At 34.9% G+C, this 16,265-nt stretch overlaps 1 protein-coding gene across 4 annotated transcripts in view; it reads left to right on the top strand.

The window, feature by feature from the left end:
* TMTC3 (transmembrane O-mannosyltransferase targeting cadherins 3) overlaps positions 1 to 15,368 on the top strand; it is a 33,024-nt gene extending 17,656 nt beyond the window's left edge. For all 4 annotated transcript variants that reach the window (XM_064450518.1, XM_064450540.1, XM_064450525.1 and 1 more), the window contains 8 exons: positions 116 to 368; positions 6,003 to 6,151; positions 7,872 to 7,992; positions 8,608 to 8,719; positions 9,372 to 9,475; positions 10,688 to 10,857; positions 11,657 to 11,883; positions 13,402 to 15,368. In XM_064450518.1, coding sequence (XP_064306588.1) covers positions 116 to 368; positions 6,003 to 6,151; positions 7,872 to 7,992; positions 8,608 to 8,719; positions 9,372 to 9,475; positions 10,688 to 10,857; positions 11,657 to 11,883; positions 13,402 to 14,216 — 1,951 coding nt within the window. In that variant the 3' untranslated portion in view covers positions 14,217 to 15,368. The remainder of the gene's footprint in view (positions 1 to 115; positions 369 to 6,002; positions 6,152 to 7,871; positions 7,993 to 8,607; positions 8,720 to 9,371; positions 9,476 to 10,687; positions 10,858 to 11,656; positions 11,884 to 13,401) is intronic.
* The last annotated feature ends 897 nt before the right edge of the window (positions 15,369 to 16,265 follow it).

The raw sequence follows: 16,265 nt of genomic DNA on the forward strand, positions 1-16,265 counted from the left end.
CCTGTCTGTACGTTGTTCTAGCTATGAATCTAAAGTTTGCTGGTTTCTGAGCACAAAATGGTTCAAGACCAGTTTTTTCATTAAAAGTTTCTTTTTCTCCTTTCTTCTGCTTTAGGTTTGATAACCCTGCTGCTGTTAGTCCATCCCCAGCCAGACAGCTGACTTTCAACTATCTCCTCCCTGTAAATGCCTGGCTTCTTCTCAACCCCTCAGAATTATGCTGTGACTGGACAATGGGCACTATTCCTCTTGTGGAGTCTTTATTAGATGTTAGAAATGTTGCCACTCTTACCTTCTTCTGTTTTTTGGGATCTTTGATTGTCTTCAGTCTCCGATATCCTGGGGATTCCTCCAAGACTGTATTGATGGTATGAATGATGCATAGTTTTTCTCCTTTTTTTTCAAGAGTGTCAGTGGCTCAGGTTATTTTGTCACATGTCTAATCTGCTGTGACCCAGAGATATTACATGCATCTCCTTTTAGGCTAGAATGAACACATAAGAAGAAAATTGTTGTAGCAACAAAGTTGTTAAATTGCAATTAAGTATGTGACTCTGTCAGGGGTGAGATGGAGAAGAACAGACAAGAGATGAAAATAAGTATGTCCCTTGTTATGTATTTGCAAACTGTATTGCAGCCTTTCTTAAGTATTCAGAATGCAAATAGCAAATGGGGGTTTTCAGTAGAACTTAAATATATTTTAAGGATTGGAATGCATTTCCATCCTGAAAACTGTTTACCTTATTTAAATATCAGTAGTTATGCTGCATATTTAGCAAGTGACTTGATTTTCTTTCTCAAAGTATAAAGGAAGAGAACATATTTTGGCATTTAGGAATATAAGTTTTCCTCTGTTGTTCTTTTAACAAAGTCAGTCTTCAGTAGTCTTTCCCATATTCTAAGGAAAAATTCATTTTGTCAACCTGTAAGATTAGTTCCTTTTTTTCAGTATTATATGACCTTAAAACTGAAATGGATTAATGGCACAGAATACTTTAGAGGAAATGGAAAGAAGCAAATGAGCTATTTTTTTTCATCCAAACCCAGTCATCTTTTTGATTGCTTCCATTGAAAATTTTCACAAGATTAATGATTACCTGACACCATGTTTTTTATTAAATCAGTGGTGCAATTATGTGTACAACAAACCTGCGTGCATAGATCTTAGTCTGCTTCAGAAATAATGCACTTTTTTAATATGTAACTCAGCCAGCAAAAGTTTCAGATGAGTGGGAGTATTTGTGCACAACTTAAGACTAAGAATTTCTTTGCTAATCAGCTGACAAACTTTGATTCACTTCAGAGAGATCTAATGTTATAGTTCTGACTCATATGGTTTTTCTTGTCTTGTCACTGGAGTGGGACAATTTGTTTCACTAGAAAATCTATGAGAATGATCTGTAGTATTGCTGATGAAGACTCTTGACCTGAATTTGGAAACTGTATGAAGAAAATAAAATTAGGTGGCTTATTGATGTAATAAATGTGCAAGGTGACATACCCAGAAAAAAAAAGCTATAGTTTTACCGCACTTGAAAAATGTAAAGGAGTAGTTTAATCTTCCTTCTTAAATAAGCTGAAACAACTTTTCTCTGGTATACTGGCAGCAGTAGAAATGTGTGTGGGGAGTGGTTTGGTTTTTATTCATAGGATAGCTCTTGAAGTTTAAGGCTATTTCCCTACATTTCTGTTTATTCCTACCCAGTAAAGCTCAGAAAGGAAAGGGTTAATGGAATTGTCAGCATCCATTGTTGTATGTCAGTTAGTTTTTGTTTGAGGGTGTGTTTTTTATATTTGTTTTTATTATGCCAAGTGTGTTTTATAGGAAGGGTCTTCTGAGATCATTTGTTCCAGTGTGTGAGCCTCAAAGTCGCTTAACGCAGCATAATCCTTGTTTAATGAAAGTTGTTTTCCTTTAATATGTTCCTATGTTGTGTATATAACCTTCAGTATGATGCTGGGTTTTTTTCAGACACAAAGTCTAAGTGCCTGGAAGCTAATTTCTTAGGAAATGAGAATGCTATATTTTATATTAAAAATTAATTGTTATATATTGTAACATGCAACACTCTAGGCCAAAGCCTATTTCTGCCTTCCAGTAAGCCATTAATGTCCTGAGGTAGACTGGATAGTCTGCCAAGGCAGAGAACAATTCCTTTCTGAGGGCTTCTCAATCTGACTTACTAGAGAAATCATAGTACCGTCTTTGAAGAAAGTGAATCTTTATTTAGTGATACCAATTTACACAGATTACGGCGATGTTCCAGATAACTGTGTTGAATTACTAGTTTTTGAAAAACTTTTTTCCACACTTGGTTCTTAGTTCTGCCAATAAAAGCATGAATTTGTGCTGCTCAAAATAAAGTACTACCCTAGCAGGTATGAATTCTATGAGATGAGCTGTCCATATGGATACCATTGTATTCGTACGACGGTAGCTTCATTACAGTTGGTGCCTTGATTGACTGCATTGTTTGATGTTTCACACTCTAATGACTGTCACTCTAAAGGATTAATAAAGGGCTTTGTAAAGAGCTTCTGCCATTACAAATCCCTAGCGTGTTTTGGCTCTTCCACTAGCTTAACAAGAGCCTGAGGTGTCGTGCCGAAGCCTGATCTAAGGGAGAAGTCTCATGTTACTTTTGTTCATGAGATCACAAAAGGTACAACTTTAGACCTGCTGCAGAATTAAAGATGTTTATTTAGACTTTGCAAAAAAGAAAAAAGGCAAAGGAGAGGGTTCCAAAGTGCAAAAGAGAAAGGAGGTCACAAGTATGTCTGAACATGTCTTTCTGTATTTGCTGATGTGGATACGATTTATTTGGTGCTGTACTGCTTGAGGGACAAGACAGAAGAAGGGATTTCTTCTCCCACTTCAAGTGCCACTGGACATGCCGCAGTTCTCCCAAGTACAGTCTCACAGGATGAGCGCACTACTGGGAGATGCAAAAGTTAAAGGATTCATTTTCAGTCAGTTTTCGTCTGTTTGATACCAGTCACCTCCAGAAAAAAATAACTCCAGTAAGTGTGTACATTGTGTTTCATTTTGTCTTATTCTAATTTTTGCCATAGGTTCTGAAATTATCTTTTCAAAGTAACAGAACTAGGAGAGGACAAAACAGATAAATTGATTTCTTTTCCTACCAACTGAAAAACTAACAAAAAATGGGACCATACCTTTCAAATCTGAACCCGTGCTTTGCAGGTTGATGTCATTATGCTGCTTGAAGTAATCATTAATAATGAACATACCCTGGAAACAAAGAGTAGTTAAATTCTCTTATATTTTCTGTTTACTTCATCCCTGTGAACAGTCAGATAACATGACTGTCAGATTAAGTGACCTTTTTAAATAGGTTACAGTACACGTGTTGAGTACCAAGAATAGTACTGATGTAGAATTGCATTGGTGGCTTTTCAGTAGGTTTCAGAATCAAGCTGTGATCATGGCCCTTGTTTGTTCATGAAATTTCTTGGGTATAGACATTCCTTTGTTGGCTAGTGAAACTTAGTAAAAGCTTTTTAGTATCTTTTAGTATTTGCCAAGTGTCCCCAACAAGGGTGTACCTCCCTTGTGATAAGACAGCACTCCATGCTACTCAGCCGCAAACTTTATTGGCTTGTTATTATGCAGATGTCAGGAACAGACATCTTATGCTTCTTGGAGTAAGTTTTTAACACTTTTAAGCATCATGCCAAGACTTCAGTACTTCTAAATATAACAGTATTTATTTCTCTACTTCCTATGCTTACACATCACTCAGGCTTTGAAATGTTTCCTTGTGTACTTTTGACTGGTTACTTAGCAGTTCAAATACACTTTATAGCTTATGGTCGTATTTTAGAGTTTTGTCATGTGCTTTTTTCTTCCTGTGTGCTCTAATAGTTTTTGTCTGTCTTTTTTTTCAGTTGCCTTGACCAGGATATTTTTTTAATTAAGCTTCTGTATCTGCTGAAAGACTATGATAAAAAGAAAAAATAAATGAACAGAAGAGAATGCATTTTTATTTGCACTAGGGCTTTGAGTCTGTTGCTCAAGAAATTGTATTTGAAGGATTGTACTAAAGAGAGGCAAAAGGATATAAAGAGAAGTTCGGCAAAACATAGCGTAATGTTTGTGGTCAGAAGAATTGCACAGAGCAGAACATGCAAAAACCTTTTTGTCAGATGCCTAGATCACAAGCACTCAGTGGAGACCAAGCACTTGCTATATCAACTGTGGAATCCTTTCCACTCAAACCTATTAGAAAGAATTGGCTTTCACTATAGATATGTTGACCTCGTGGGGCTGTGGGTCTAACGTGCTTACTACATTAAAAAAAAAAAACAAGCAAAAAAAAAACCCTGCATTTTTTGAGCAATAGTATAAAGCAATAACTTTTTTAAAATCTTAAGAGGTGACTTCTTCAGTTTGGTTTATCAGAAGAATCATACAGTAATTCATTTAAGCCTGTGTACAAGCCTTACCTACATTTTAAAGCTAAATGCAGTTTATTCACATTGCAGTAAAACTATTTGCAAAAGAATACATTGTTTTCTAAAGCACACTTTGAATGTGCTTTTGTGCATTTCCTTTTGTACGCACAAATATTTTTGGCTGCTCAAAACAATGAAATATGGAATGATACCCTTACTTCCCATAATCCATCCCCAAAAGTGTGAAGGTATTTGCTGTGACTAAATTAAAAACTTGATACAGAGGACTGGCTTGGGGATAGCATGAAGAATCCTCCATTTCCAAGTGGATTACAAAGATCTATTACAGAGTCTGTGTTGAGGCTTTTACTTTTACAGATTGGTAGGTGCTCTATAAGGAGCATGTACTATAAAAATGTACAGGAGAAAGAAAGAGGAATGTGAAATGCCATTAAATTTTGTCCCCAAGTATTTAACATATTCCCTATATTGTGCTTGTGATTTCTTCAAGGCTCAATTATGTATTTTCAGGTAGCTTAATGAATTGCTGTGGATCAGCTGAGTTGTGTTAATGATCCATGTGCATGTTCTTGGCCCCTTGAGCTAAAACCTTACTTGAAGATTTAAATCAGTGTTGCATTTTTACATGGGAAATCCTAGATTGACTTTCAAACTGGATGTGTTAACTATTTTAGCATGGAAAAGGCAGTTATATGCTTAAATCTAGGCAGAAGGTGACAGCTAGTTGTACTGAAATTTTCTAGAAAATTATTCTTTATTCAAAGAAATATATTAAATCCCTACAAAAACTTATTTTTGTAACTTGACATAATTATTTGAGTCTTTTCTGGTACCAGAGATTGTAAAGGTGCTATTTAATAGTCACCCAGGACTTAAAGCAAATGGTCATGTCCACTTCTTTTGCAGCAGATGGATTTCTCTGTCTTATAATAAACACATCTTTCATCACTAACCCAAGAGTTGCAGTTATGCAGTTAAGTTCGTTGTCATTTTAGATATTTCAGGGTGCCCTTAATGTACTGTCTAAACACTGATGTTTATTCAGTGGTTGATTGTGATTTTTATGTTATTTCTTCACATTTTTAACGGAAACTGAAAATGGACTTTATTGTATTGTAAAAACTGCTTTGTATATTTTATAAGCTGGTATAAATTTTTAATTGTTATAAAAGATAATGTCCAAGGTTCCCCAACTGTCATGTTTTTGTATGTAGAACTCTTATTAAAACAGTGTTTTGAATTTGATCCTTTGATCCTAGTGTTTTGTCATAGAACTGTTCTTTTCTGTAGTATAGAAAAGCAAATACACTTGTAGGCCCTTAAGTAAGAAATAGTGTCATTTGCAGGTTAAAACTTGCCGTGTTCAGAGTGGTCTCAATGTAAAACAGGTCTTGATGTTTAAAAGACAAAACAAAAAAACCCAAACGAACAAAAAAACCCACCCTAAAGATCTACTATGTATGGTTTTGTCAGATTTTTTTTTAAAAATTGCTTCATAATTTGTGTCTTGGGTAGTTTGTCACTGCCTAATCTTGATTACTGATTCATTTGCCTTTCTTTTCTAGGCACTCTGCTTAATAGTGCTACCATTCATTCCTGCATCAAACCTCTTTTTTCCTGTTGGATTCGTAGTAGCAGAGCGAGTGTTATATGTTCCTAGCATGGGATTCTGCATTTTAGTAGCACATGGGTGGAAGAAATTATCTAATAAAAGGTAAGGTAGTGTTAGCTATGAATGGTTTAACTTATATCTCTTAATTTCATAAAAGATAACCCTATTTAGTACTGCAAGCTTTCCCAGTAGAGCTTTTACTAGTATGAATTTATTACATTACAACTCTTATTCTGATTCAAAAATCTTAATGATCACAGAGTAATGACCAAGAAACAGTTTGGCAGTCGTGAACAAATGACAAGGAAGTTCTTAGGAGACCGGTGGATTATTCTGAGGGTATTATTTAAAATATATGTACCTGTATATTACACACTCACATGTATATACATGTATACACATATATATTTTTATACTTTTTATATATATATGCATACATAAATATAAAAAGCCTCAGACTCCACCACACATTTTTAGAATACAGTATGTCTTTCATTATGCATTGCTACAAAAATGGACTTTATCTGTGAGCCTAGTAGTATAACCCATTTATTTTCTGTAAAGAAACGCAAATGTTCTCTGTTTAGACATTTTTAAGGATTAGGCAAAAACATTTATTGGCCAGATTTGATTTGTACTTTATTCAAAGGTGATTACGGACTGAAGTTTGTATAATGCGTGTATATCAGTCCACAGCATATTAAAATATCTTCCTGTTTGAATTTTCAGATGTGCCATGCTAGGAATGGACATCAGAGCCATTCATGATTTGTTAAACTAAAATTGTTTTTAGATAATAGTTTCTCCTTAGGAAATTCTGCTCTAAAAGCATGTTTTGCACACACCGTTGTGTTTTCTGCTATCTTCTACATTGATCTGTACATACCTCCCTCTGACCTGGATGCTTTACCCTTGTTACCCAATGGCATCTTAATGCTAGTTCAGACAAATGGAAAGGCAGCGATTCCCAGTCTGTGTTATCTGCTATCATTAGAGGTGAGGCCTTGCAGTATAACATATACTAGCTGGTGCTGCCAAAGCTGACAGCACTGGGTAGTGAGAAATTAGTGATACCTTGTGGGAGAGAGGAGAAAGTATTATCACAAATCCCGCTGTGAGGCAGTAGAAATAGAAGTGATGCGAAAGAAAGCAAGGAACCGGGAGAGGATGGCTGGGGAGAAAAATTATGCAGCGGTGTTGTTTACTACAAAAATATTGGGAATCAGCACTCTAAAAAGTCTCATGAGAGAGAGAAGGCTCCTTGCTTTAGAAATATGTGGAAAGAAAAAACATATAAGGCTGGTAGGGATATAGATCGCTGTATATGCCAGTTCTCACTGGTTGCTTAACTAATGTTCTAGAATTTATCTCTTAATTCTGCTGTTCTACTTCTTATTTTTAATATTTTTCAAAATCAAGCACAGTAGTCTGCACAGCATTTTGTATATCTTAAAAAATGGGGGTGAGGGGATCAGTGTTAGACATCATGATCGTGTTCATTGCCTTAAATTACCATAAACTCTATCAGAAGTATAATTTTCATATATTTTGTGTTCATATTATGTGGATTGCATTTGTTCTTATTAAGTGAATTACATAGTGGTAACAAAAAATAAGGTAAATAACAAAATGAACTTGAACTTGGACATTATTTCCTTTCAAATTTTGGAGTGCACCATTTGGTAATGAGGCAAATAAATTGGAATATACCATTAACAAATATAGTCCTCAGTTTATTTGCCTCCTGGCATATGAGATACTCTAGTATACGTTAGAATTGTTTGTGTGCTTGTAACAAATCTTTGTTTGTTTTATTTAATAGCGTGCTAAGAAAAATTTCTTGGGTTTGTTTGGCTGCGGTACTATTCACTCATGCCTTAAAAACACTGCACAGAAACTGGGATTGGGAGTCAGAGTACACATTGTTTATGTCAGCTTTGAAGGTACTGTATTCTGTTTGAAAAGGATAATGGAAAGCTTATGTTGCTGTTCTTAAAAAGAGTGGAGCATGATAAAAATGGAGAGGAACGATGCTTGTTTTGCCACTTTCATTTCTACGTTGACAGTATTAACATCTAATAAGTTGCTCTGGGAATGCTTTAAAAGCAGTGTGATGCACACATGGGAATTCCTGTGCAAGAAGTATATGATAATTTTTTGTGTGTGTGTTAAAACAGTTGAATGCATTCTCTTATCTGGATGAAAACGCGATATGTTTCAGTACAAAAATCTACAAAAAGTTGGATGCATAGAATAATTTCTTCAGTGTGCATATGGCATGATAAGATAGTTTCTACAACATCCCATAAAAATTATAATGAATTTTAAAACGTTTTGTATTTGTAGGGGCAAATAACTAAAATAAATGGATCTTGAAAAACAAGTTCAATGTAATCATTCTGTATGCAGCGTTTTGTTTATCTTAACATAAAGCACCTTGATGAAATCTGTCATGTGTGGTGCAGTTTTACATCTTTAAGACATAGTTAAAAGAAAATCAGTTGTTATATAATTTCAGCTTAATACCTTATGCATTGGTATCTTTTTTTCTGTTTTAGGTAAATAAGAACAATGCAAAACTATGGAACAATGTGGGGCATGCATTAGAAAATGAAAAGAATTTTGAAAGAGCTCTGCAATTCTTTATACAAGCCACACAAGTGCAACCAGGTGAAAGCTTTGACTAGTTGCCATTGAATGGTGTCTCTCACTCCTAGTAATTCAGTATGCTTAGCTTACTTAACAAAATCACCTCAATAATCTGTTTTTCTCCAACTGAACATCAAACAGCAGAATACACTAAGCTAATTGATCCATAGCTTTTGGAAATAAACTCAGAAAAAGTCCTCCAGAAAAGTTTGTATCTATAAAAATATGAAAAGACTTTCCATTTAAAACTATTATTTGGATGACATTCTTTCTAAATTAACTTAAACTGTAATTTCTTATGAAACATAATTTTTATTAAATTTTCTTATTTAAAACTAGGGAGGTGTATAAAAAAAATTAAAAATCTAGGTGGTATCAAAGTGCACGTTTACTCTATTTTAGATATTGTTGCAAAAGAAGTTCTAAGTAGTACTGGACAACATTTCCTTTTTAAGTATGACCTAAAATTTTTTACTGTTTCCCAAATAACTTTATAATTCATCTTTGGTTCATGGTTAAATTATTATTTCTTCATAATAAAGATGAAAAATAGTATAGAATAGGGGTTTTTTTGTTGGTGTGGTCGTCTTTATGTTGTACCTGTACCTCATGTTACTCTGAAGGCATAGGTATTTATTTTCATGACTGAAATTTTATTCTTTTCTTTATTAAGATGATATTGGTGCCCACATGAACGTAGGAAGAACTTACAAAAACTTAAACAAAACTAAAGAAGCCGAAGAATCATATATGATTGCTAAATCATTGATGCCACAGGTAATCAGTAACTTTATTTTATGTACCACCACAGGAGAACTCTTTCAGACCTGTAATTATGATACGTTTTTCATATTTTTACTGAAGCTCTTTGTTGCTGTATACTTTAAAGCTGTTAGATTTTTTTAAAACCTATCTTTTAAAAGAGAGTAGGTTGTGTACAGTCATGGCTGTTTAAAAGATGCTGACTTGGAACTTCTTTGTTAAAACTCTTTCGAGTTGCTTTTTATACTGCTGTGGCATTTTGTGTTTTGTTTTTTTTTTTTCCTGAAATCGAAGCTATGAAAGAAAGCAGCAGTTAAAAATGTACACCTACAATTTCTAGTCTCAGTGGGTTTATTTTCACTTACAGCCAATACATTGATGGTGACTGAGTTTCTGAGCCCTCAAGAGAAGGCTTAAATATGCAGCATTAGAGGTGGGAGAAGGTAGCTGCCGCAGCAGCAACAAAAAGTCTTTGCCTGAATGTACTTTCAAAGACATGTGCTTTGCTACCTTTTCCATTTGTTAAGTTATATTTATAACTAGCAAATACTACTTATTCTAGCTTTTTAGGAGAAAAAGAGAGGAACATTTTGGAGAACGTATGAAGGTAGCAAAAGCTGTGGGTAAAACGAGACTGACAACAAAATATCAGCAGTCCCTTGTGTAGACGTATGACATTAAAAAGTTTGTATTTTGAAACAAGATGAAGATTATAGACAGATAAACAGCACAACAGTTAGAATGTCATAGCATTTTCATCGTTCATGACTACTTTTCATCTGCTATATCAGTGGCTGGTAAAATCTTATTTACACTTATCTTAGGCTGGAGGGTTGAAAAAAGAAATGAAGATGTCACAGAATGTCAGTTTAGGCTTTAGGAGGTGTTCTTTGACTGAACGGGGAAAATTTTGCAAGGTCCGGTTGGTTTCTAATGGCTGTCTGCATGAGCCCAATTAGCTAGTAGCAGAGCTTAGTTAACTGGTATCTTAAATGTGGTATTAAAGTAATCTATGTCTTCATAGTATTAAAGAAGAAAAAATATCCTGTTTGTATTTTGGGGTGATTTTCTGGGAAAGAAGAATAGTTATTTGTAATCATGAAGAGTTTGCACACTAATGTCCAGTGATAGCGTAAAACAAATGTGACAGATTGAAGAGGAGATCTATACTGATTGTCTTTCATATTTTCAATCGTCTGTGTTTGGTACATATATTCTTTTTGACAGATTATTCCAGGTAAAAAGTATGCAGCAAGAGTTGCTCCTAACCATCTGAATGTTTATATCAATCTTGCAAACTTAATTCGAGCAAATGAATCTCGCCTTGAGGAAGCAGATCAATTATATCGACAAGCAATTAGTATGAGGCCAGATTTCAAGCAGGCTTACATCAGCAGGTATCTTTTCTAATTTTAGAGATACATATTCTTGAATAAACAATTTATGTATTTGCAGTGCTATGAAGAGTATTAAGTTCGTACAGTTGAAATTAGCTGCTGGAATTGATTCATTTCCAAATGAGAAGATGAAGATTTGGGGCTATAATCAATTATTCATTACAGACCCTGTTCTTTTAAATTCCTGCTTCAAATGGTGTGTTTCCTCATAAGCTGTGTATTCAAACATTGTATAGCAAGAAGCTTCCATTAGATTTCTTTATGAATCTCAAACTCAAATTTCTAATCTCCTAGTTTAGTTCTGAACTAAAAAGCTTTTGGTTAGTCTGAATCGTGGAGCTTTCTTTATCCTTCTTTGTTAAAGGTCATCCAGAAAATGCCAGACTTAACTAAAAAGCACGTAAATATCAGCTAAATAGATGAGAGTAATATGGCTGTGGATATTGAGGCTTCTGTTCACTATTCTATTAGTTGTGATTTCTGTTGGGACTCAGGGAGGTGCAAAGATGCCTAAACTATAGCTGTTGCAGTGGAATTACAGAGACAGCATCAGGAACCCTTGATCAATTTTTTGATTTTTGTCCTGCATATGTGTGTGTTGTATATAGACTTTTGAGAGCTGAAAGCTTTGGGAATGGTATGTAAAGAAGGTCCTGTATTGTTTTGTGTTTAAAACAAACAACAAGAAGAGAAAAAACACTGTTATCTCACATCTTCTATCTATAGGAAGGCAAAACATGTCGATTATTTTCATATTAGTATGAATGAAAATTGAAGGTTAAATCTGATTCTTCAACAGGGGAGAATTACTTCTAAAAATGAACAAACCTCTGAAAGCTAAGGAAGCTTATCTTAGAGCTCTAGAACTAGACAGAACCAATGCAGACCTGTGGTACAACTTGGCAATTGTTTACATTGAACTGAAAGATCCAACAGAAGCCCTGAAGAATTTCAACCGAGCACTAGAACTCAACCCAACACACAAACTGGCATTGTTCAACTCAGCGCTGCTGATGCAGGAATCTGGTATGTTAGTTGTCTCTTATATAAATATTGTATATTTGCATTTGAGGATCCATACTATTTTTTTTAATGAGCTGTTTTATTTTTGGAAGCAAGTTCATAGCCTAAACAAAGAAACAACAGTCTATTTTAATAGTCAGCTTTAATTTATTGGTAGTGTATGGAATTTGTGCAAAGTATACATACACCTTCAGTGTTCAGTGTCTTTAACACAAGTGCTATTTTACAATTTAACATCTTATACATATAAAGAAGTGTTACACAAACATCTTCAAAATTTCACCTATGTAATCTTTAAAAACCATATTTAGTAAAATATGCGTAGTATCCATGTTTTGCTTCTATATTGATTGATTTTGTCTTCATTGACTAAAAATGTAGCTGACTTCTGTGGCCTTTAAATCTAGCCCGAGAAAATGTGAATGATTTCATAGGTTCCTCTGTAATACTGCTAATTAGTATTAAGTCGGATTTTCATGAGTTTATTTTTTTCATGTATATGGCTTCTAGCTATATGGGTAAACATAAGCCTTTTGTGAATTCAGGCTGTTGCAAAGAAAATTTAAGGTTTGTTTTTCTTTTGTTGGGACAGTAAACTACCCCTAAGAAAGAGATAATACAGAGTCCACTGGAGCTGATACAAATGGCTTCGTCTCCATCTCTTCTCACATAGGAAGTTAGGTAATACAAGAAATGCCATGTTTCTTGCCCATAAAAGCACAAGGGGCTTCAAACAAGCAGAAGCATTAGCTATCTAGTATTCAATTACTCATACTGTAAGGTGCAGACCATTTCAGGAGGTGAAAGAAGGTGGTTAAAATCAGCTTCCTGCTCCCCCACCCTTCACTAAGTCTGTGCCTGGAATTCCTTACTGACATACCTTCACTGGAGTGTTTCAAAAAATAACACAGACTGCAAGCTAGTTTAGTTAATCATGGTATTGTCAGATAAGATTATTTTACTGTATCTGTTTCAAACTGTGGTGCAAATTAAAATAAGGGAGTTACAGATTTTGTTGTTTTGGCGTTAGAAGATATTTTAGCCTGGCTACATCTGAAGTCACTTTATGCGATCTCTGTCTTTAAACTCTTTCAATGTGTCTTTAACAAAATGAGATCCTCCACTCCAAGTTTGCCTCTGTAAGAGCTGGTTTGTCAGAACTGATGTCTTCTGTGCATTCTGGTTGCTCAACCATGCATGAAAAAAACTTCTCTTAAACTTGTAGACACGCCTTTTGTATCTGTTGTACCAAACCTAAATAGAATTCAGTAGATAATAGAATAATTATGCTGACTTTGGCTACAAGTCCAACTGTAAGTAGTTCCATTTTATAATGAAGGTAGATGTCATTTACTTTTGCCGTTAGACAGCAATGATAAAAAGCATTTTAAAGCCTTTCCCTTTAAACAGTTGTGTTTAAAGATGTTACATTTTAATTTGTATAAAAATTAGCATTTTACAGGCCTGGTCTAAAAGTCCTTCAGAATAAATCTGGAATTAAATGTGCTTTCTGTCATTTAGGTGATGCTCGGCTTAGACCCGAAGCTAAACAAAGACTTTTACACTATGTGAAAGAAGAACCACAGGATGCAAATGGGTACTTCAATTTGGGTATGCTGGCAATGGATGACAAAAAAGATATGGAAGCAGAGGCATGGATGAAGAAAGCCATACGGTTACAGCGAAACTTCCGAAGTGCTTTGTTCAATTTGGCACTGCTTTATTCTCAGACAGGAAAAGAATTAATGGCTTTGCCTGTCCTGGAAGACCTGCTGCAATACTACCCTGATCATACCAAAGGTCTGATTTTGAAAGGAGATATCCTTATGAACCAAAAGAAGGATATCGTTGGAGCAAAAACGTGTTTTGAAAAAATTTTGAAATTGGATCCTAACAATGTACAAGGAAAACATAATCTTTGTGTGGTTTACTTCGAAGAACGAGACTTAATAAAAGCGGAAAAATGTTTGGTTGAAACACTAGCACTGGCACCTCATGAAGAGTATATTCAGCGTCATCTAAACATAGTTAGAAGTAAAATTGCATCACTTGGTGCAACGGAACAGTCATCGCTTCCAGCAGATGGGACTGCATCTGCAGAAGAAAAAAAAAATTCATTTCAGAGCTTGAAAGAAGTAAAAAACGAGCAGAAAGCAACCCAAACAACAGTTGATGACAATGAAGGGCCCTCAGAAAATAAGAAACGAACCGAGAAAACCAATATGGAAAAAGAGGCTCCCAAAAAATCTACAAAAGAAATCAAAGACATTGAGAAAAAGAGAGTTGCTGCTTTGAAAAGACTAGAAGAGATTGAACGTATATTAAATGGTGAATAGTCTTTATCGTGTCACAATCAAATAAGGGGAGAATATTATTTTTAGTTACTGTTTAATATGTGATCCAACTGGAAAGTGGTCTCCGTGCTTTGAAAATAGAAATAATGTTGACTGCATATCACTTAGCAGGCAGAAAAAGCCATTACAATGCTTTATGTGAGAAAACTGCAACTTCTAAATATGATGTGGGGAATGGATGGGAATCGAAGGATAATGGGTTGAGAATAACCTTAAATGCAGAATCCTAATAGTGAGAAAGTAGCACTCTCAAAAAACACTGGTAGTCAGGGATATTCAGTAATGCTATTTTCAAAGAATCAGTGGAAGAACTGGATGGAAAATTAATAGGATAAGCCAGACATTGCTGCTTCCCCCCATATAAATCTGTTTGTATTAACATTATCTACATTTCATTTTGCACATCATCAGTTTAAATTGTTCTAGACCTCTGCTATATATGAAAAAAGAATTCTCCTTTGCAGTATTTTTTTCCAGAAATTAACAAAAAGTCACCAAAATGCCACTGGTTGTAGTATAGGAGGATGCAACAACACACTAACATTTTCAGTTGTGTTCTAAATACGGTCTGACATAATAATGTTTTAGTTGTTCTTTACTTACAATGCTAATGGTTTGTACTGTTTTACCAGATAGAAATCTTACGGTGCTCTCAAAATCTTTAGACTATGCTTTTACTTTTACAGGAAATGTGTGGGTTTTTTTCAAATCATCTGGTTGTTTTTAAAAATTATGTAAAAAAGAGTTGTTTTCTCATTTTTCCCCTGGTTCATTGAATGCTGATAAATGCACTTTTGGTACAGTAACCAGTATGCTATGCAGTAGTCCCTGTTGACTTTCTATCGATGGCTGTGGATTGACTCCTTGGTGTAGTAAATTATTCCTTGTTTATAGCAAACTGGCTTTACTGTTTCTGTCATTGGAACAGTATTTCTAGTCTCATGACTTTTACAACACTAATATAAGCCGTGATTGCTGAAGACAGGGTGATACTGATTAAGCCACTGAATTTAGCAATGGTTAATGCAAGGAAATGTAGACAGGATCTTTTCAAATACTAAGTTCTGTTGTTTTGATACTTTGTCATGGGTGTGTGGTTTTTATTAAATATTTATTTTTACTAAAATATTCCCATTTACACTTTTCCACTAATGCATCATTTTAATTCCTTACATGAAATGAAAATCTTGCGATTTCAGTGTTGCTTTAATCCTTGTGCAATGCATATATTTTTGTTTAAATATACTACCAATTACGTAAACCCAATGTTTTCCTTAATTATGACAAAGAAAAGAAGTGTAAGAGCTGGATTCAGTAACAGTTTAATCAATCATTAAATCTAACTCTTACTCTTCATGTTTTGTCTTATTTCATGATGCAGAAGTATTCCTTATCAACTCTACTGTTTAAACTTAATCCTTTCTGTAACTGCTCAACTTTCTGCCTGGGGCAGTAATCCAGCTGTAAGAGATAATATTTATCTCTGTGGGAGGGGATCTTAAATGGTTGAAGGCCTTGCACGGACCTTTTCTTTATTATGTATCATTTGTAATATTACCACAACAACTGCTTGCACGGTAATAATTCGGGGGGGGGAGGGGGGAAATGGCGGGCAAGTGGATTTTTAAAAACAGTATTTAAAAGCTGCGGACAGGAAAAGGTACGTGGTGTGCAGCCATTCTTCATACAAAAGTGCTGCTTGTAGTGCAGTGTAGTGAGGTGCTTCCAGGAATCTGTTGACCACACATTGAAAACTGCTGTTTTATCTTGCCTGTGAATAACTCCATTACTTGTAGCTAAAATAGCTGGTATGTTGACCTTTATAGAAACACTAACTTGCATATTAAGTCATATTCAGTCTTCCCTCCAAACCTTTGTTTTACAGAATAATTAGTCATTGTTCTGTGTGATGCAAAGGAACATTCATATGAAAATGGAAGGAACTAAGTAGTAAGAAAAGGTACTTTCTGCCTAATGGAGCAGGCCAGGATTCTTCCCTTTTTAATCAAGAGCTCCCAGAATCCTGTTGCC

Source organism: Phalacrocorax carbo, chromosome 1 (assembly GCF_963921805.1).
Source record: "Phalacrocorax carbo chromosome 1, bPhaCar2.1, whole genome shotgun sequence".
In the NCBI taxonomy this organism is placed as follows: domain Eukaryota; kingdom Metazoa; phylum Chordata; class Aves; order Suliformes; family Phalacrocoracidae; genus Phalacrocorax; species Phalacrocorax carbo.